Source organism: Ovis aries, chromosome 4, assembly GCF_016772045.2.
Source record: "Ovis aries strain OAR_USU_Benz2616 breed Rambouillet chromosome 4, ARS-UI_Ramb_v3.0, whole genome shotgun sequence".
NCBI lineage: Eukaryota > Metazoa > Chordata > Mammalia > Artiodactyla > Bovidae > Ovis > Ovis aries.
In genome coordinates this window covers 10,807,685-10,828,783 of record NC_056057.1, presented here as the reverse complement: position 1 = coordinate 10,828,783, position 21,099 = coordinate 10,807,685, and the positions used below count along the sequence as shown (strand labels likewise).

At 44.5% G+C, this 21,099-nt stretch overlaps 1 protein-coding gene across 4 annotated transcripts in view; it reads left to right on the top strand.

The window, feature by feature from the left end:
* CDK6 (cyclin dependent kinase 6) overlaps nt 1-21,099 on the top strand; it is a 263,408-nt gene that overhangs the window by 116,760 nt on the left and 125,549 nt on the right. For all 4 annotated transcript variants that reach the window (XM_042248370.1, XM_027968446.2, XM_042248372.1 and 1 more), the window contains exon 4: nt 7,020-7,187. In XM_042248370.1, the coding sequence (XP_042104304.1) occupies nt 7,020-7,187 (168 nt within the window). The remainder of the gene's footprint in view (nt 1-7,019; nt 7,188-21,099) is intronic.

Here is a 21,099-nt window from a genome sequence, read left to right as displayed (position 1 = left end):
GCTTGAGGTAGATTTTCAGTTTGCTTGTTTTGTTCTCAAAGAAACAAGAGAATTAGAGCTCTAGAATGCTTAAGAGAAACTAACTGTTGCTACAAGGCTTTGAAGACTTCTGGTGTTCAGACTGAAGTCCGGAGTCTTTTTAAGGGCATTGCCAGGGACGAAACCCCATCTGAAGCCTCTAGGAGCCAGACTTCATTCCAGGATGGTGTCCTGTTGAAACAGGCTCCCACGTCACATGTTTCAGAAAGACAGAATGAGGGCCCCCAGTGACTGTTTATCATTAGTGGGACTAGACATTCAAACCTTTTATACCAGAATTGGGCACTGTAACATTAAAAGGTTTTAAACCTATGTTTAACTTAATTGGCAGTATCCGTAGTTTCATTGCATTGCATCACTGGGATTACTGTGAAATATTTGAGTCTTGTATAAGACAGATTAATTTAGATTAAAATCTTGAGGAGCTAATTTAAAAGTATGTCTCACGATACTATAAATTGAGATGGAACAGATAATAAGCTTAAGTAGAGAATCCTTTGAGATGTCTTTGATCAAACTGCTTGCGATGCTGAAGGAAAGGTGTATGTTTCTCCTTTCTTTGTTCAGTGTTACAGTTTATTCATTCATATAATTCTCAGAAATTGGGACCAGAGTTCTTATTCTTATTTGTGACCAGAGTTACAAGTCCATCATGCTCCAGTGCATCAATGCATTGGAATTAGTGAAGGAAACGAGATTGTTGGCAATTAAAAAAAATAATAATAATTAACTCAAGGTTTGCTAGTTTGAAACTCTAATTGTAGCCGGATGTTTTGGGTTTAAAAGAAAACCCAGTTTGCTAACCAAAAAAAAAAAAAAAAAAGTAGCCTGATAAAATCTAAAGAGTGGTAATTCTTACATAGAACCAACTCTTTATACATAGGTGTCATTTACATGGGATCAAACGTTAGACCAGTATATGTGTTCTCACTGCCTAAACTGTGCTTTCGTGTGATGTTAACAAGTCATTTTAATCTACATTTGCCTTTAAATAGAGGAGACCTACACTCTTAGAATAAGTAGCAAAATAACACAACCTAAAACCAAATAATAATGATTACGGCATATAAAGAAAACTATGCAGCCACTAAAAATCATATTGTATAAAAAAGTTACATTTTAGAAGAATTTTGTTGAAGTGGCAAAATATTCAAAATGAATTGTTAAACCTTTATAAAGCAACTATAAAATGTGTACCGAATTATAACAATTTCTATTTTAAAATGTGTTATATTTATATATTAATGTTATATATATTGATATATAATATATGATAAATTTTATACACAATGCTTCATTCTTAAATGGAATTAATACTGCAGATTAATACCAGTATCTGTTTAAAAGACATGAAAGACAAAGTTGTTTAACAGTAGAGTTTTCTCTGTTTTCTGAGTGGTGGGGTTTTGCATGATTTTTTTTCTTTCTCTGGATTTTTAATTAATTTTTAAAAAACATTTCTACATGCATTAAGCATGGACAGATTTTATAACTAAGAAAATACAGTATGTGCTATGAAGTGAAAGTCTCAGTCATGTCTGACTCTTTGTGACCTCATGGACTATATATAATCCATGGAATTCTCCAGGCCAGAATACTAGAGTGGGCAGCTGTTTCCTTCTCCAGGGGATCTTCATGACCCAGGAGTCAAACCAGGGTCTTCTGTGCTGCAGGCAGATTCTTTACCAGCTGAGCTACCAGGGCTGTATAAATACACAAATGAAAGCTGTATACGTGTATTTAAACTTAGGTGGCTCAGTCAGTAAAGAATCCGCCTGCAATGCAGGAGACCTGGGTTCGATCCCTGGGCTGGGAAGATCTCCTTGGAGGAGCGCTTGGCAACCCACTCCAGTATTGTTGCCTGGAGAATCCCCATGGACAGAGGAGACTGGTGGGCTGCAGTCCATAGAGCTGCGAAGAGTCGGGCATGACTGAGCGACTAAGCACAGCACACAGTTCAGGCTTTTCATAAATTTCAGTTGAGTTCAGTCACTCAGTTTTGTCCGACTCTTTGAAACCCCATGAATCACAGCACGCCAGGCCTCCTTGTCCATCACCAACTGCCAGAGTCTACCCAAATCCATGTCCATTGAGTCGGTGATGCCGTCCAACCATCTCATCCTCTGTTGTCCCCTTCTCCTCCTGCCCTCAATCTTTCCCAGCATCAGGGTCTTTTCCAATGAGTCAGCTCTTTGCATCAGGTGGCCAAAGTATTGGAGTCTCAGCTTTAGCATCAGCCCTTCCAGTGAACACCCAGGACTGATCTCCTTTAGGATGGACTGGTTGGATCTCCTTGCAGCCCAAGGGACTCTCAAGAGTCTTCTCCAACATATAGATTTAGATGGGCCTTATTAGTAATTACTTGGTCCAGGTTTTTACATATTCATTCTACTCGTTGGCTGCTTACACTGTTTGAACACTGACACGTGGATCAAGCACGTTTATTCTTGGTACTGTTTGAAAGGGTTGGTGTTTAGTGTATAAGAAGCTAGAGATGGCAAGGCAGCGTGACATTAGGTTAGCTTAGTCGTGCTGTGTAAAATCCACTGCTCGCAAGTCGCGTGCATGTGTTTCCAATAAAGACTTGTGTGCCACAGAAGATTACTTTCGTTAACATTTTGTGCTTCCCTTTCACACTCTCGTTTATTCGTTGCAAGTTGCTTTACCCTCAGTGGTCCTTAAGTCCTGGACCGCGGTCCCGCCACAGTGCAGTCTGATCTTTTCATCTTTGGAAACTTAGAAGGTAACCCCGGCCAGTTCATCAGGTCCGTTTAGGCAGAGCTCAGAAAGAATCCCAGTTCCCCTGTATCATCCCCACTCAGTGCTTTGTTCACTGACCTTGTGACAGTGGGCACGTTTTCCTCTGGTTATTTCTGACTCCGTCTCCCCTAGGAAACGAGACACTTCACCGATAATCATTTGCTTCATGCAAACTACACAACCTCTTCATGTGCATTACTTCGTTTAACTCTCGTATTATGAAAAGTGAGCCCCATTTTCTCCTTTTTATAGGTGGAAACGCAGGCTTTGGTTTTGAATAAGCCAGGAGCTAAAGATAGAACTCCCCTGAAGAAAATACCAATACTATAAGGAGTAACCAAATAGAGCCCAACTGATGAACAAGTGTGTGCTCACCGCCCCTCCCAGCTCTGAAGCCCCTGATGCTGCCTGCACATTTTTCTAACCCTTACGAGAGCCGAATTAATTCCATCCTCCCTTTATACGCATTCTCACAGTATTAACGTGGGGTGGAGGGGGTAGGTCAGTCTTGCGAACCTCCAGATTTCAAAGGGTCATATCACGTTCACGATCTGAAATTCCTACCATCCAGCACTGCTTCTGAGTTTAAAATATTGTACCTGCTTTTATAAGTTCTAGAATTAGAAGAAGGTGTGACGTTGGTCCAGATGCCTCCGTGCTGCCTGATTCTGTCAGCAGTCACTGCTTCCTGCAGCCAGTGCTCTCCAAGCAGTGATCCTGTGCAGTAGCTTTTGTCACTTTCCTGTTTTTACGGACAGAAAAAGGGAGCCTTGGTGAGGTTAAACTGCTTACCTGGTTTTCCATACTCATATGATCACTGATCTAATAAAGGAGTGCCTTGGGAATTAGAATCCAGTTTTCCTGGACTCTGGTTCAAATCAAGACTGGTTTTTTTGTTTGTTTTTTGTTTTTTTGCTAGTGGTGTTACTTTGGGCTAATTACATACACCTACTATGTATCAGCTTCTTGACCTGTGGAATGGGTTGATAATGTTATTTACCTTACTGTTGTGGTATGGATTGTTTCCACTGTTTCCCATCTATTTCCCATGAAGTAATGGGACCGGATGCCATGATATTCGTTTTCTGAATGTTGAGCTTTAAGCCAACTTTTTCACTCTCCACTTTCACTTTCATCAAGAGGCTTTTTAGCTCCTCTTCACTTTCTGCCATAAGGGTGGCGTCATCTGCATATCTGAGTTTATTTCTCCCAGCAATCTTGATTCCAGCTTATGTTTCTTCCAGCCCAGCATTTCTCATGATGTTCTCTGCATAGAAGTTAAATAAGCAGGGTGGCAATATACAGCCTTGACGTACTCCTTTTCCTATTTGGAACCAGTCTGTTGTTCCATGTCCAGTTCTAACTGTTGCTTCCTGACCTGCATACAGATTTCTCAAGAGGCAAGTTAGGTGGTCTGGTATTCCCATCTCTTTCAGAATTTTCCACAGTTTATTGTGATCCACGCAGTCAAAGGCTTTGGCATAGTCAGTAAAGCAGAAATAGATGTTTATCTGGAACTCTCTTGCTTTTCCCATGATCCAGCCGATGTTGGCAATTTGATCTCTGGTTCCTCTGCCTTTTCTAAAACCAGCTTGAACATCAGGGAGTTCACGGTTCACATGCTGCTGAAGCCTGGCTTGGAGAATTTTGGGCGTTACTTTACTAGCATGTGAGATGAGTGCAATTGTGCGGTAGTTTGAGCATTCTTTGGCATTGCCTTTCTTTGGGATTGGAATGAAAACTGACCTTTTCCAGTCCTGTGGCCACTGCTGAGTTTTCCAAATTTGCCGGCATATTGAGTGCAGCACTTTCACAGCATCATCTTTCAGGATTTGAAACAGCTCAACTGGAATTCCATCACCTCCACTAGCTTTGTTTGTAGTGATGCTTTCTAAGGCCTACTTGACTTCACATTCCAAGATGTCTGGCTCTAGATTAGTGATCACATCATCGTGATTATCCAGGTCATGAAGATCTTTTTAGTACAGTTCTTGTGTGTATTCTTGCCACGTCTTCTTAATATCTTCTGCTTCTGTTAGGTCCATACCATTTCTGTCCTTTATCGAGCCCATCTTTGCATGAAATGTTCCCTTGGTATCTCTAATTTTCTTGAAGAGATCTCTAGTCTTTCCCATCCTGTTGTTTTCCTCTATTTCTTTGCGTTGATCGCTGAAGAAGGCTTTCTTATCTCTTCATGCTATTCTTTGGAACTCTGCATTCAGATGCTTATATCTTTCCTTTTCTCCTTTGCTTTTTGCCTCTCTTCTTTTCACAGCTATTTGTAAGACCTCCCCAGACAGCCATTTTGCTTTTTTGCTTTTCTTTTCCATGGGGATGGTCTTGATTCCTGTCTCCTGTACAGTGTCACGAACCTCATTCCATAGTTCATCAGGCACTCTATCTATCAGATCTAGGCCCTTAAATCTATTTCTCACTTCCACTGTATAATCATAAGGGATTTGATTTACGTCATACCTGAATGGTCTAGTGGTTTTCCGTACTTTCTTCAAGTTGAGTCTGAATTTGGTAATAAGGAGTTCATGGTCTGAGCCACAGTCAGCTCCTGGTCTTGTTTTTGTTGACTGTATAGAGCTTCTCTATCTTTGGCTGCAAAGAATATAATCAATCTGATTTCGGTGTTGACCATCTGGTGATGTCCATGTGTAGAATCTTCTCTTGTGTTGTTGGAAGAGGGTGTTTGCTATGACCAGTGCATTTTCTTGGCAAAACTCTATTAGTCTTTGCCCTGCTTCATTCCACATTGCAAGGCCAAATTTGCCTGTTACTCCAGGTGTTTCTTGACTTCCTACTTTTGCATTCCAGTCCCCTATAATGAAAAGGACATCTTTTTTGGGTGTTAGTTCTAAAAGGTCTTGTAGGTCTTCATAAAACCGTTCAAAGTAGATGGGGAAACAGTGGAAACAGTGTCAGACTTTATTTTGGGGGGCTCCAGAATCACTGCAGATGGTGACTGCAGCCATGAAGTTAAAAGACGCTTACTCCTTGAAAGAAAAGTTATGACCAACCTAGATAGTATATTCAAAAGCAGAGACATTACTTTGCCAACTAAGGTCCGTCTAGTCAAGGCTGTGGTTTTTCCTGTGGTCATGTATGGATGTGAGAGTTGGACTGTGAAGAAAGCTGAGTGCCGAAGAATTGATGCTTTTGAAGTGTGGTGTTGGAGAAGACTCTTGAGAGTCCCTTGGACTGCAAGGAGGTCCAACCAGTCCATTCTGAAGGAGATCAACCCTGGGATTTCTTTGGAAGGAATGATGCTAAAGCGGAAACGCCAGTACTTTGGCCAGCTCATGTGAAGAGTTGACTCATTGGAAAAGACTCTGATTCTGGGAGGGATTGGGGGCAGGAGGAGAAGGGGACGACAGAGGATGAGATGGCTGGATGGCATCATGGACTCGATGGACGTGAGTCTGAGTGAATTCCGGGAGGTGGTGATGGACAGGGAGGCCTGGCGTGCTGCGATTCACGGGATTGCAAAGCGTCAGACACAACTGAGCAACTGAACTGAACTGAACTGAACTGTGGTATGGATTAAGTGAATTACTAAAGCAGTACTTGACACATAGTGACTGCTGAATAATAGGTGCTATAAAAATAGTAAGAACTACCATTGCTGTTGTCATTGTTTACTGGATTTTAATTGTTGAAATCATGTGTTAAATCATATAAAAGTATGTGAAGTGAAAAATATCCCTCTCTTGCCAACTACTTTCTCTCCCCACCATTAACCCTGGACACCAGTTTGGCATATACCCTTCCAGAATATTTCCTATGTCATCTGAAACTTTTTTTTTTTAATATTTATTTGGCTTCGCCAGGCCTTAGCTGCAGCACAGGGGATCTTTAGTTGAGGCATGTGAACGTTTTAATTGTGGCATGTGGGATCTAGTTCCCTGACCAGGGATCGAACCTGAGCTCCCTGCACTGGGCGTGCAGTGTTAGCCACTGGACCACCGGGGAAGTCCCTGAAATTATTTTTAAAATCATCCTTTCATTAATAAAATATGGGTGGAGAGTGACACTTTTTGTGGTAATGTTGAGCATGGGAGAGTAGAGCCGTAGAAAGGGGGACAGATTCATTCATTCAGCAGGTATTTATCAAATGCTTTGTAAGTGCCAAACACTATTCTAAGTACTGAGAGTTCAGCATGTTGAATTTCCCTTTTGGCGATTGATTGATTTTGTTTTTCTGTTTTATTTAGGATATGATGTTTCAGCTTCTCCGAGGCCTGGACTTTCTTCATTCTCACCGAGTGGTGCATCGTGATCTAAAACCACAGAACATTCTGGTGACCAGCAGTGGACAAATAAAGCTGGCTGACTTCGGCCTTGCTCGCATCTACAGTTTTCAGATGGCTCTTACCTCAGTGGTGAGTGAGAAAGCAGTGTTCTTTCCTTCAGCCTCATTTTCCTCTTTGGAATGACAGACTGCCCCCGTTCCAGGCCCCTAATGTTATTACTGCCCGTGGTCAGTCTGTGGACAGAATGTCTTTGCACTTTTTATATGGTAGGAAGAGAGTGTTCTGCTTACAACTGCAGACACATCCGGGCTGGGCTTGTTGTGGACAGAACCCATTGCAGAAATAGACCGTTGCTTCTTAGCCACTAGAAAGGAATCAGTTACAAGTTTCCCAATGGTTTTGCCATATGGCTCTTTGCCATAACCATTGTTTTCAGAGCTGCATATGTAGTGTCTGGGGAGACACAGCTCAAGGTCAGGGAGGAGAGAGTGCCAAGAACATACCCCTATCCTAGTCTGAGAAACAGCCAGGTACCTGCACAGGTGTGTGAAAGCACTCCTGTGAGGCTGTGGTGTCGACTGTGAAGAAGAGATTGAATTTACAGTGAACTTGGATGATCCACGAACAGGCAGCACCACCCCGCTGCGAGATGCCTTCCTCCAAGCCGAAACACAAGCGCAGACCCACAGGCTCTATTTTGGCGAGGAAGGACAGTTGTAGTCTGGGTTTTTTGTCTCATAAAACCATAATAGCCGCTGGCTTTGGTTAGCTTCTGTTTCTGTTAACGTAGTTCATTGTCTCCGAGATGAATTTTGGTGAAAACGCACTCAAAATGTACAACAGGAGCCTGGAAGGAAGCGCTGATAAACCCTTGTCTTTGAAGGGCCTGTTTTACATACGGTGAATTCAGGCATAGATTTTTTTTTTTTTAAGCCAGAGAATGTCCCTTTGCTGGGCTACTTATTCAGGGCAGGACACGGATGTGAGGGTGTGGACTCAGAGAATCCTTTTGGTTCCATGAACACTACTAACATTGCCCTCAAAGCTTTAGATGAAGCCTTAAGTAAAAGAATCTTCATGGGTCAATAGGCCATTGTCTAGGTATTATCCCTCTATTTTAAAAATTAATTAATTTATTTTAATCGGAGGCTAATAACTGTACAGTGTTGTGGTGGTTTTTGCCATATATTGACATGAATCAGCCACGGGCGCACACGCGTCCCCCATCCCGAAGCCCGCTCCCACCTCCCTGCCCATCCCATCCCTCTGGGTTGGCCCAGTGCACGGCCCTGAGTGCCCTGCTTCATGCATTGAACTTGGACTGGTGATCTGGTTCACATATGGTAATATACATGTTTCAAGACGGTAATGACGACCCTATATGCGAGACAGCAAAAGAGACGCAGATATAAAGTCTCTTTTGGACTCTGTGGGGGAAGGCGAGGATGGGATGATTTTGAGGGAATAGCATTGAAACATGTATATTACTGTATCGTCCATCTTTTAGCCTCATAGTGGTTCTCAGTCAAGGGTGGCGCTGGAGGGAGGCGGGAGGGGAAATGTGGTTGAGAAATGTATGACGGCATCTTTGGTCATCGTAACAACTTGGGGCTGGAGGCAGCTGCAAGCTGGCTAATATTCTGCTTAACAAAGAATTGCCTCCGCAAATTCCAGTAATGCCCCAGCAGAGAAGTAGAAATTCAGGAGGGGAGTTGGAAATTCTCGGAGAGAACTTGCCTTATAAACACACTCAATTTGCAAAAGTATTCTGCTTCCTCATCCCCGAAATACAGATCCTGGAACCTGGTACACGTCAGATCACGTGGTTTCCCAGTGTTCTATACTGTACCTAGGGCAAGAGAGTGTTTTTACAGAGGATTCCTTTGAATGCGTCACCACTGTTGAGACATAAGCATTCTTGTTTCCTGTTTGCCCAACATGCACTGTCACTTTTGAGAAGAGTGGGCACAAAATGGTGTTTAAAGGCCACATCTCCGATTTGGGTGGTGTCAAGTGAGCCCTCGTATGCTTATATAATCGCACCACAAAGGGCTGAGTCTGTGTGTTTCCCCAGTTGGAAGGGTGAGGTAGGCTGCGGCTTCCCTAGGAAGTAGTTTTGTATGTTGTTTCGGGGCCCTGGGGAGAAGCTTGAATAGGCTTTGCGATCTGGACAGATGATGGAAGGAACTGGTCTCCTTGGGTAGATTAATTGAAGGAAGGATGAGCCATAACTGAGCCACTTTATTTTAATCCCCCCTCAACGGGGCACTGAAAACCGTAAATAAAAACAGGAAACCCAGTTGGGTTTGTTTTGATTTTTTTTTTCCTTCTTCTTAAATTTGAGGAATGATAGCCCAGCTTGTGCATAACACCAATTAACATTCCATTCTCACTGAAAGTTGATATGTTCAGACAGGAAAATGGAGACAAATGATTTCATACAGAAAAGGGGAAAGGCAATCATAAATACCTGATTTTCCAGTATCTAGCTTGTACTCTATCCTCTATACTTCTTATGTGACTTAAAATAATTCTTATGTGAAATAAAATTAAAAGGATTAGCAATCGGAAAAGACACCGGAACAAATTGAGATTTTACTTGAAACAGTAATAGCTGAAATTTAATGTTAAGAATAAAGAGTATGATTCCTATAGAACGCTACATTAAATTTTTTCCTACTGTTTGATATTTTTCTTTTTCAGGGAAAATCCATTTCTGTAGTGATACATTGGTTTACATACATATGGTGACATGTAGACTTGGAACTGTTTTTTTCAGACTGACCTGGTATTTTGAGGGTTTTTTTTTTTTTTTTTTTCTCAAAGAGAAAAAGAGTACATTCCACTTCCTGGAAATACACATATTTAGTGGGTTATGTCATACAGGAACTGGGAATCAACTTGATTTGTGGAATGTTCAAGAAATTACAAGTTAACTGATTCGAAACTGACATTTTACAACCATGAGAAACGCTAATATATTACTTCTGTTCCAAAGCCTGACTCAGATTTCCCCTTTTGGTACCCCCTGCAGAAATTAATCCCACCTTCCTCCTGCATTACTTCCAAAGAAACATCTTATTAATGCCTTTCGCAAGACTGTTTGCTGTCTTGTTTGTAATTATTTAGGGATTTTGTTTATCAAGCTGTAAGTTCCTTAGAGGAGTTGGCCTTTGGGGTAGAAATTAATTTAGGACAGTCATAAGTCTGGACTCTAGTTGTGGCTGAAGTTGGTGTAACATAGGGCCAAGCCATCTGGTTTGGCTTGTCTTCATCTGATAAGGAGGAGGCTTCCCTGGTGGTTCAGTGGTAAAGAATCTGCCTGCCAATGCAGGAGACTCGAATTTGATCCTTGGGTCAGGAAGGTCACCTGGAGGTGGAAATGACAACACACTTAAGTATTCTTGCCTGGGAAATCTCATGGACAGAGGAGCCTGGTGGGCTACAGTCTGCTACTAAGCTGCTAAGTCGCTTCAGTCGTGTCTGACTCTGTGCGACCCCATAGATGGCAGCCCACCCGGCTCCCCCGTCCCTGGGATTCTCCAATGCATGAAAGTGAAAGTGAAGTCGTGTCCGACTCCTAGCGATCCCATGGACTGCAGCCTACCAGGCTCCTCCGTCCATGAGACCTTCCCGGCAAGAGTACTGGAGTGGGTTGCCATTGCCTTCCACAGTCTAAGGGGTTGAAAGAGTCAGACACGACTTAGTAACTCAACAACAATAAAGTGCCCTTAACTGGGTGCCTTCCCCATGACACAAAGGTGTCTTAGGAAAAATTGGGTTCTTGCTATTTAGTGTACGATCAGGTATGCACATGTAACTTCAAAGGGAAAAGTGGTTTATACTTGTTTCTGTAAATGGTACAGAATCAAGATGTGGATGGCTACAGTGAAGACCTTAGAACCAGGCAGGAGGGTCCCCTGGCCTGGGTTTCACAATTTCCAGAGGTGGCCCTGCTCTAGCCACACCTCCCTTGATGAGGACAGAATCCAGGTACCTCTCAGAGTCTGAGACCCCCATGCTCAGCCAGCCAAACGCAAGGCTTTGGAGTTATGGAATGGGAATCGCACAGGCTCTTCTCTTCTTCCTAAAAGCACATCGGGCCACCACACGTCTAAGGGGCAGGAGCTTGCAGACGTTGGGCAGGTTGGGGACACACAGATAGGGGTGGCCGTAAACACATATTTGAGGCCTCTTGTTCTGCAGGGAGGAGCTGGGGAGGTGAAGAGGAGAGGGGCCCATTATACTCAGAGCCTGGTGAAGAACTGTTTCTGAAACCTGAAAATCAAATTCGATGACCTGTATTGGAATAACTGCATTTGTGGAAAGCCAGAGAACAGGTCAGAGAGCGCTTCTTTCCATTGTGCGTGAGTGACCTGTACGAGTCATGCCCCGTGCGGTTATATATCATCTTGTGGCAGACGGATTTCAAGAATACAGGCATACATCATTTTATTGCGCCTCGCCCTGTTGCACTTAGCAGGTGCTGCATGTTTTACAAACGGGCGCTTTGTGGTGATCCTGCATCACAGCACCGTTTTCCAACAGCGTTCGTTCAGTTAATGTCTCTGTGTCACTTTTTTGTACCTCTGGCAATATTTCCAACCGTTTGATTGTTAAATTGAATATTTGTTGGGGTGATCTATGATGTTACTATTTCAAAAACATAATGAGCTGCAGAAGGCAGCATTTCTTAGCAATCATTATTTTTTAATTAAAGCATGTACATGTTCAGGGCTTCCCAGGTGTCACAGTGGTAAAGAATCTGCCTGCCAGTGCAGGAGACACAGGAGACGTGGGTTCGATCCCTGGGTCAGGAAGATTCCCCTGGAGCAGGGCGTGGCAACCCACTCCAGTATTCTTGCCTGGAGAATCCCATGGGCAGAGGAGCCTGGCGGGCTACAGGCCACGGGGTCTCAAAGAGTCATACGACACTGAGCACACACGCACACATGGACTTTTTGTTTTGCTTTTAATTAATTTAATTGGAGGAGAATTACTTAATTTTGGTGGGTTTCCCATGCATCAATGTCAATCGGCCACAGGTATACATGTGTTCCCCTCCCCTCCCCCCACCATCCTGACCCCCCCTCCCACCTGCATCCCCACCCTACGCCTCTGGGTTGTCCTGGAGCACCGGCCTTGGGTGCCCTGCTTCATGCACACACTCAGATTGGTCATCTGTTTCACATATGGTAATACATGTTTCACTGCGGTTCTCTCAAATCATACTACCCTCGCCTTCTCTCACTGAGTCCAAAACTGTGTCCTTTACACACGTGTCTCCTTTGCTGCCCTGCATGTAAGAACGCCAGTACCATCTTTCTAAATTCCATGCATATGCGTTAACATACACTATTTGTCTTTCTCTTTCTGGCTTACTTTACTCTGTATAATAGGCTCCAGGTTCATCTACCTCATTAGAACTAACTCAAATGTGTTCCTTTTTATAGCTGAGTAATACTCCATTGTGTATATGTACCACCGCTTTCTTATCCATTCGTCTGCCGATGGACATCTAGGTTGCTTCCGTGTCCTAGCTGTTGTAAACAATGGTGCGATGAACATTGGGGTACATGTGTCTCTTTCAATTCTGGTTTCCTTGGTGTGTATGCCCAGCAGTGGGATTGCTGGGTCATGTGAGAGTTCTATTCCCAGTTTTTTAAGGAATCTCCACACTGTTCTCCAAAGTGGCTGTACCAGTTTGCATTCCAACCAATAGTATAAGAAGGTTCCCTTTTCTCCACACCTTCTCCAGGATTTATTGCTTGTAGAATTTTTGGTGATGGCCGTTCTGACCCGTGTGAGATGGTACTTTATTTGCATTTCTCTAATAATGAGTGATGTTGAGCATCTTTTCATGTGTTTATTAGCGGTCTGTATGTCTTCTTTGGAGAAATGTCTGTTTAGTTCTTTTGCCCGCTTTTTGATTGGGTTGTTTGGTTTTCTTGGTATTGAGCTGCATGAGCTGCTTATATATTTTGGAGATTAATTCTTTGTCAGTTGTTACATTTACTATTATTTTCTCCCGTTCCGAGGGCTGTCTTTTTGCCGTGCTTGTAGTTTCCTTCATTGTGCAAAAGCTTTTAAGCTTAGTTAGGTCCCTTTTGTTTATCTTTGCTTTTATTTCCATTACTCTGGGAGTGGCTCATAGAGGATCTTGCTGTGATTTATGTTGGAGAGTGTTCTGCCACACTTTTTAAAAGACATTATGCTATTTAAAGACGTATGTATGTATTTAAAGACATACACATTTTTAAAGACGCAATGCTATTGCATTCTCAGTAGATTACGGTTGGTTGGTCGGTCACTAAGTCATGTCCGACTCTTTTGCGTGTGTCTGCTCCCTTAAAGTCATCGAAGTGCCTGGTCATGGCAGTGCACACATCATGCTCCCTCTATGGTGTGAGACTGCTTTGAGGGCCGTTCAGAGCAGTGCCAGGGTTGATGTTTTTACATCCAGATGTAATTGCCACATCTGTGCAGTTAGAGTGAGTCACTCCCCAGGGCAGCCACCATGATACCACCTGTGGATAGAGAGAAGGCTGCAGCTTAAAATGAGCCCGTTCCTTTTGGGGCATCAGTAACTTCTCATGCCGGGATGAAGTCCAGAATTGGCCTGCCATAAACCAATTTCTGTTCTTCAGTGAGCAATAAGTTATGACAGTGCCTTTTCAGTGTTTTGGGGGGGCCTTTATCCAATCATTAGACAAATGGAAGAATTAGCATTTTTCCTCCAAATGCCTGTGCCTAACACATAGTTTGGAAGGAAAAAAATCCACTTTGTATCATATGGAAGAATGAGAATATTCTGTCTTCAGTGACTTAATAAAAATTTTCACTAAGTGAATCACATTCTCCTTCTCAAAAGTTCCTTTTTTCTGTATTATCTTTCCTATTAAAGGACATATGTATGCCTATGAAAGCACCTTCCTCTCTGTAGAAGTTAAAGATAACAACTAAATAGTAGACATGGGAAGACTTTTTTGATAGTTATACAGATTACAAAAATTCCCTTGGGGATTTTTTTTTTATACGAAACCAATAAGACTCTCCAAATTGCCATATTTAAGATCACTCCACAAGAATTATTTAATACAAGAATTAGGAAAAAAACCAATTGCTTACATCCTCTCCTTATGCCTCTGGTGGTTTCCCCTTCCGGTGCCTGCATGGGTAGCAATTGTGTGTGAGCATGAGTACCAAGTCACTGCAGTCATATCCAACTCTTTGTGACCCCGTGGGCTGTATAGTCCACCAGGCTCCTCTGACCATGGGATTCTCTAGGCAAGAATGCTACAGTGGGTTGCCACGCTCTCCTCCGGGGGTCTTCCCGACCTAGGGATCGACTCTGAATCTCTTACATCTTCTCCTTTGTCAGGCAGGTCCTTTGCACCTCCTCGGAAGCCTGTGGGTAGCATTTAGTAAACACTAAAGAAACCTTGTGGATTCAGAAACTCTTTGATAACCCTAGGTCAGAAAGTTAATGGGGTTGTGACATTCAGTCAGTAGATACTGATCACTTTCCACATGCCAAGCACTGTCGGTGAATCCGAGGGACCGTGGGGAACAGAAGTGGACGAGGTCTTGGCTCTCATGGAGCTCAAAATGGGGAGGCAAGTCTTAATCAGTTAGTCATGCCAAGGAGTGTAGAGCTAGAGACAGAGATAAGTGCAATAAAGGAGAAGGGCAGAATGCTGCAAGGCCCTCGGGTCCGGGAAGCCCTCCCCGCTCACGCCCTCCAGGATGGGAGATGCTCAGAGAGGTCTCCAGCATCCTCCCTCCATGGGATGCAGGCCCCATGGAGGTGCCCGTCCTGCAGTCTGTGCTCATTTTGTCCGTTTCTGTTTGGGATAGCTCACTCGACAGCTGGCACCACCAAGCCGGCAAAGGGAAGCCGGACCCAAGATCAGAGAACAATGTCATCTTTTACAGGAGAAAATAGATTGTTTATGCTTGTTTCCTCTCCGTGCGTGTTGTATTTACTATGGAGGCCTGGCAGGGTCTGTGCCTCCTTGGGCAGCCGAGTTGCTCCCACAGAAGCCTGCGAAGCCTGCCAGTGCATACTGAGTAAATCAGGGCAAAGGCGTGAACCAAGTATAATGGAAAAAACCCAAAGCCCGTCGCCAGGGCACCTCGGCGAAAGGGCAGGACACACCTCGCCAGGCTCCCGCGGCTCCCGCCCCGTCCGACCTCTGCTTGCCGCTCTGCTTGCCGAGAGACAACCAGGTCTGTTCTGTGAACGCCTCCAGTCGCCAGTGTGTGTTTCCAGCTCACAGTGGAGCGTTTGTGCCGCTTTCGTTTTCACTTTCACCAGCGAGGGAAGTGGAGCACAGTGGGGCAGTGCCGACGGCTTGGGAACAGGACCCGTTTTTCCTTAGGATTCCCAGGGCTGGGGACGTGGAAAAGGCCAGAGCCAAGATAAACATGCAAAGCCAGCCAGATCCTCCGTTACGCTTTCTCAGTGGCAATCAAACACATTTCCAGTTACCATCTGATGGGCAGTCTCTGCCTGTGGGGCAAAGGCAGATGCTGTCGACCACGGTGCGCACCTTCCCTGAAGAAGGAGCCTGTGTTCCACGCCGTGCAGGATGCCGCCGTGGTGTGCCTGCTGTGTGCGTGCGGGTAGCTGTCGCATTGCACCAAGCGTGCTTGCTCAGTCCATCAGATGACTGCTTTCCTTGTTTGTAAAAGACAGACGTTCATTTGACTCGCCTAATTCCAGCTCCTTCATAAGCGATCACTGCTGAGAATTAGTTCTGGACAAAAACAGTTTAACTGTAATGCTACTGCCTGGGAGGTGTTTTGCTTCCTCCATACATCTGTTCGGCCCTCTCATCAAGGTATGATATAGACAGGGTCTGCTTGTCACGTGGTTATTTACATGCATCCTGCCTGTGTCTACCCTGTGTGATGCCATTCAAGTCTCAGAAGTAAGTTGAATGATGGCTTAAAGGTGAGTCACTCAGTCGAGTCTGACTCTTTGTGACCCCATGGACTGTAGCCCATCAGGCTCCTCTATCCATGGAGTTCTCCAGGCAGGAATACTGGAGGGGGTTGCCATTCCTTTTTCTGGGGGATCTTCCTGACCCAGGGATCAAAGCCTGGTCTTCTGCATTGCAGGCAGATTTTTCACTGTCTGAGCCACAAGGGAAGCCCAAATCTCAGAAGCTTGAGGCCAGGTTTGAGTGTAAAGACCAACCATTGTTTTAACGTTTTGGAGACCAAGTGCTTTAGAGAGGTTTTGCAAACAGAGGGTTTCTTAGGGATCCAGAAGCTGGAAAAATTTCCTTGCCTCTTCCATTTAATATTCTTATGGGAATGCACTTTCTGTGGTTGGTCAGGGGCTCATCTGTCAAACTGCATTTAATGGGATTATTCCATCTCCCCTAAATTCCCTTAACTCAAGTGTCCTATCATGTCCCTTCAACAGAGTATGAGACTCAGTCCTTAGAATTGAGTAGAAAGCAATGTCTCTATAACTTGGATTTTTACAGCCTTTTTAATTCTTAGGATATGTCGCTTCTGGTGTTCTGCAGATACCGCTGCTTGCTCCCTTGTAAGGTGGGGAAAGATAGGAATATCTTGAGTTCGCTTGGGCTTGGCTAGTCTCCTAGTACACGTTCCTGAGTTGAGACGTGTCGCTGAAATTCTGTTACTTTGAACGCTGCCGTTTTTATTCACTCGCCTGCGGTGTTGCACTATTTCAGAGTTTCCTACCGTGCCCTCCTGGCCCATGGTAGGCACATGATAAACACGTGATGAATGAATGAAACAAATCCTCATGATTCTCCATTGTCTAAAACATTAATTCCAATGCGGTAGCATGGCACACAGAGGGTTGTTTTCTGTTTTTCCTGTGTTCAGTTCAGTTCAATTCAGTCACTCCGTCGTGTCCAACTCTTTGTGACCCCATGGACTGCAGCACACCAGGCCTCCCTGTCCATCACCAACCCCTCCATCCTCTCCCTCCCACCTACAAATCACCACATGCTCATAAATACATATTCCTTATTGTTGAACACCATCATTTCTCACTACTCTTTAAATTTAAGTTCTTTCACGACTCCCTGTCTTCACAGAAGAACTGGTGAATAAATTTCCAACTCGACTTTTTCCATGTTGCTGGTGGGACCATTGCATCATCATTCAGTTCAGTTCGGTCGCTCAGTCATGTCTGACTCTTTGTGACCCCATGGACTGCAGCATGCCAGGCCTCCCTGTCCGTCACCAGCCCCCAGAGTTTACTCAAACTCATGTCCATTGACTCGGTGATGGCATCCAAACGTCTCATCCTCTGTCGTCCCCTTCTCCTCCCACATTCAGTCTTTCCCAGCATCAGGGTCTTTTCAGATGAGTCAGTTCTTCACATCAGGTGGCCAAAGTATTGGAGTTTCAGCTTCAGTATCAGTCCTTCCAATGAATATTCAGGACTGATTTCCTTTAGGATGGACTGGTTGGATCTCCTTGCTGTCCAAGGGATTCTCAAGAGTCTTCTCCAACACTATAATTCAAAAGCATCAATTCTTCGGTGCTTGGCTTTCTTTATGGTCCAATTCTCACAGTCATACATGACCACTGGAAAAACCATAGCTTTAACTAGATGGACCTTTGTTGGCGAAGTAATGTCTCTGCTTTTTAATATGTTGTCTAGGTTGGTCATAGCTTTTCTTCCAAGGATCGAGCGTCTTTTAATTTCATGCGTCTTTTAGTCACACCATCTGCCGTGATTTTGGAGTCCCCAAAAATACAGTCTGTCACTGTTCCATTGTTTCCCCATCTATTTGCCATGAAGAGATGGGACCAGATGCCATGATCGTAGTGTTCTGATTGTTGAGTTTTAAGCTAACTTTTTCACTCTTCCTCTTTTACTTTCATCAAGAGGCTCTTTAGTTCTTCTTCACTGATAGGCATCTAAAGCTTTGTTGCTTACTTTAAACCCAGCTTTCAGCTTCTCTTCCCAATTGCCCACTGTGTCACTCTCTGACAGTCACTGGAGCTCTGAGGGAGTAGCAGTTACACTTCGAGTACGTGTTGAGGCAGCCAGTCCTAACCTTCAAATAATTACCGTGCTTCATCCTCCTTGTTTGAGATCCCAAGCCTTCCTACTCCTCCCCTGCTTGTGCAGATACATTTACTGTGTGGTGTGTTTAAATTAAGAGTTAAGGTCTTTGGGGATCCTTAAAGGAACCATAATGTTGTAGGAAAGGGTAGAAAATGTCTGTGTTATTGTTTCCTTTAGTCATTTTATTTAGTCCACTTGGGTTCTTGAGAAGTATAAGTACGTGTTTCTGTTAATCTGTATGTGGGTGTGTGCCTGTTCAAGTTGCTTCAGTTCAGTTCAGTTCAGTTCAGTTCAGTCGCTCAGTCGTGTCCGATTCTTTGCGACCCCATGAATCGCAGCACGCCAGGCCTCCCTGTCCATCACCAACTCCCGGAGTTCACTCAGACTCACGTCCATGGAGTCGGTGATGCCATCCAGCCATCTCATCCTCGGTCGTCCCCTTCTCCTCCTGCCCCCAATCCCTCCCAGCATCAGAGTCTTTTCCAATGAGTCAACTCTTTGCATGAGGTGGCCAAAGTATTGGAGTTTCAGCTTCAGCATCATTCCTTCCAAAGAAATCCCAGGGCTGATCTCCTTCAGAATGGACTGGTTGGATCTCCTTGCAGTTGTGCCCAACTCTTTGTGAGCCTGTGGACTATAGCCCACCAGGCTCCTCTGTCTGTGGGAGTCTCCAGGCAAGACTACTGGAGTGGGGGCCCGTGCCCTTCAGCAGGGGATCTTCCCGACGCAGGGAGCGAACCCAGGTCTCCTGTGTCTCCTGCATTGGCAGGTGGGATGTGTATAGCTGTCTCCAAAAGTTCAGCTCAGACTTGTATGCAGTCGCTCTGTTATGCTGGATTTTCTTTCCTGTTGCATTGACTTTATTGCTGATGTTTCCAATGTGTTTCTCAGCGATGCTCCCTGGGCTGCTGAACAGTGCCTCTTGCTGCTTGCTTTGTTTTCCTTTTCTCTGCAGGTTGAAGCACAGGGAAAGTGACAGTGTGACACCCCACATCATAAAGACATGACTTTTAAGTCACTCATAAATTTGAATGCTAAAGTTTGCCGCTGGCCGTGGGGGAATAGCCTACTTTCAGGTCTCAGGGAAACATCCAGCAGAAAGAAGGGGAACGCGTAGGAGAATTTACCTTAGCACCGCTCATATATTTATTTTGAAGGCTGGCAGAATCTAAAAGTGGGGGCCATAAATTTAACCACTCAACCATAAAAAGCCCAAAAGAAGGGATAAAAATTTCTCCTACTTCTAGGTTTGGATACTAATCTAAAGTTACAAGATTTCTTCTCTGCTGTTTAACCTTTTTTTTTTTTTTTTTTAAATTTCTAAGCCATCCTTCCCTTTCTTCTTTCCCATTTTTATTTTGATGAATTCCTCTTTAAAGGTCAGCATGCTTCTGGATGTAGGGACGTGTTTTCTGAGAGAGGCTGGTAGATTCCTCGGGGACGCTGACAGCTCCCTGCACCTTATGTAACGCAGGGTGATTTCAGTGAGGTGGGGACCGCACATGGTATCTGTTCTTGTGGGAAAATATGCTTCAGTGGTTTACTGGCACTGGTCTTGGAATGTGGCATTTAAAAGTACCTTTTTACAGTGGGAAAGAATTCTGTCAAGAATAAACAGTCTGACCTTGTTAAATGGGCCAAAGTCGGTCTGTAACCTAGTTCCAGAAAACTAGCTTTTACTAGTTTAGAAAAAGCAGATGAGAAACGTTACTGCAAAAACTATCTAAAGAATGGAAAAGATTCTTGCAAAGAATATAAGATAAGTTCCTGAAATGAGGGTCTTCATCTATATTCATGAAAATGTCTTGACTGGACTGTAAAATCGCACTTTTCCAGAGCAGATAGAAAAACGAGGACTCCAGTTCATCAGAAAATCAGATTTTCTTTTTCCTGGAAAGACAAGACTGGCTTATTGAAAGGAGCTGTGGGAGGGGCCACGCAGCATGGACCAACCGTGGGAAAGCAGCCGGCTTGGGGAGACGGAGGAGGAGCCCGGCTTGCCGCGGGCCCCCCACTGCCCACAGGTTGAAAAGCGGAGTGAAGCATCTGTCCCTCCCGTTTCTCTTGTTGTCGTTGTTGTTGTTGAGTCACTCGGTCTGTGTCCGAGTCTTTGCGACCCCGTGGACGGTAGCCCGCCAGGCTTCTCTGTCCATGGGATTTCCCAGGCAAGGATACTGGGGTGGGTTGCCAGTTCCTTCTCCAGGGCATCTTCCCGACTCAGGGATCGAACCCAGGTCTCCTGCACTGCAGGCGCGTTCTTTACCGCTGATCCACCAGGGAAGCCCTTACCTTTTTCTCCACCCCCTTTTCCCACCCACCTCAAGCCCACCCCCGTGATCTTGCCACTCCAGACCTCTTTCCTCTCATTTGCAAGGAGAGGCCATTAGATTGTGTGCCTCCGGACATTAGATCTTCCCTTGGCTTAAACTGCTTTCCCCTTTTTCAGCCTAGCAAACTTGCGATACTCAGTCTTCAAGAAAGGCCACCCCCTTGCTGGAATTGGAAAGATCCTGTAGGATGAAGTTAGGCCCTTCTTTTGTATACTTTTGATTTTGAGAGACTAGCCATCATATGATAATGCCCCCATTGGTTTGCCTTCCATTTTAAAAAGAATAACTGTAAAATATCCACTGAGGTAACAGGACACAGGCATTGGTGTGTGTGTGTGTGTGTGTGTGTGTGTGTGTGTGTGTGTCTGTCTGTGTCTGTCTGTGTCTGTGTCTGTGTGTCTGTGTGTCTGTGTGTGTGTGTGTGTGTGTGTGTGAGATGAAATACTGGGTTGGCCAAAAAGTTCATTGGGGTTTTTCCATACCAGCTTATGGAAAATTCTGAATGAATTTTTTGGCCGTTCCAGTTAGAGGTTTCTTAGGAGCAGAGGTGTAGGGAGCCTGGCTTGGGTGGGGGTGCTGAGCGGGATCGAGATAGGGAAGCTGCCCCCACAAACATCAGCTTTCCTGAAAGGTGTCACCGGGGTCT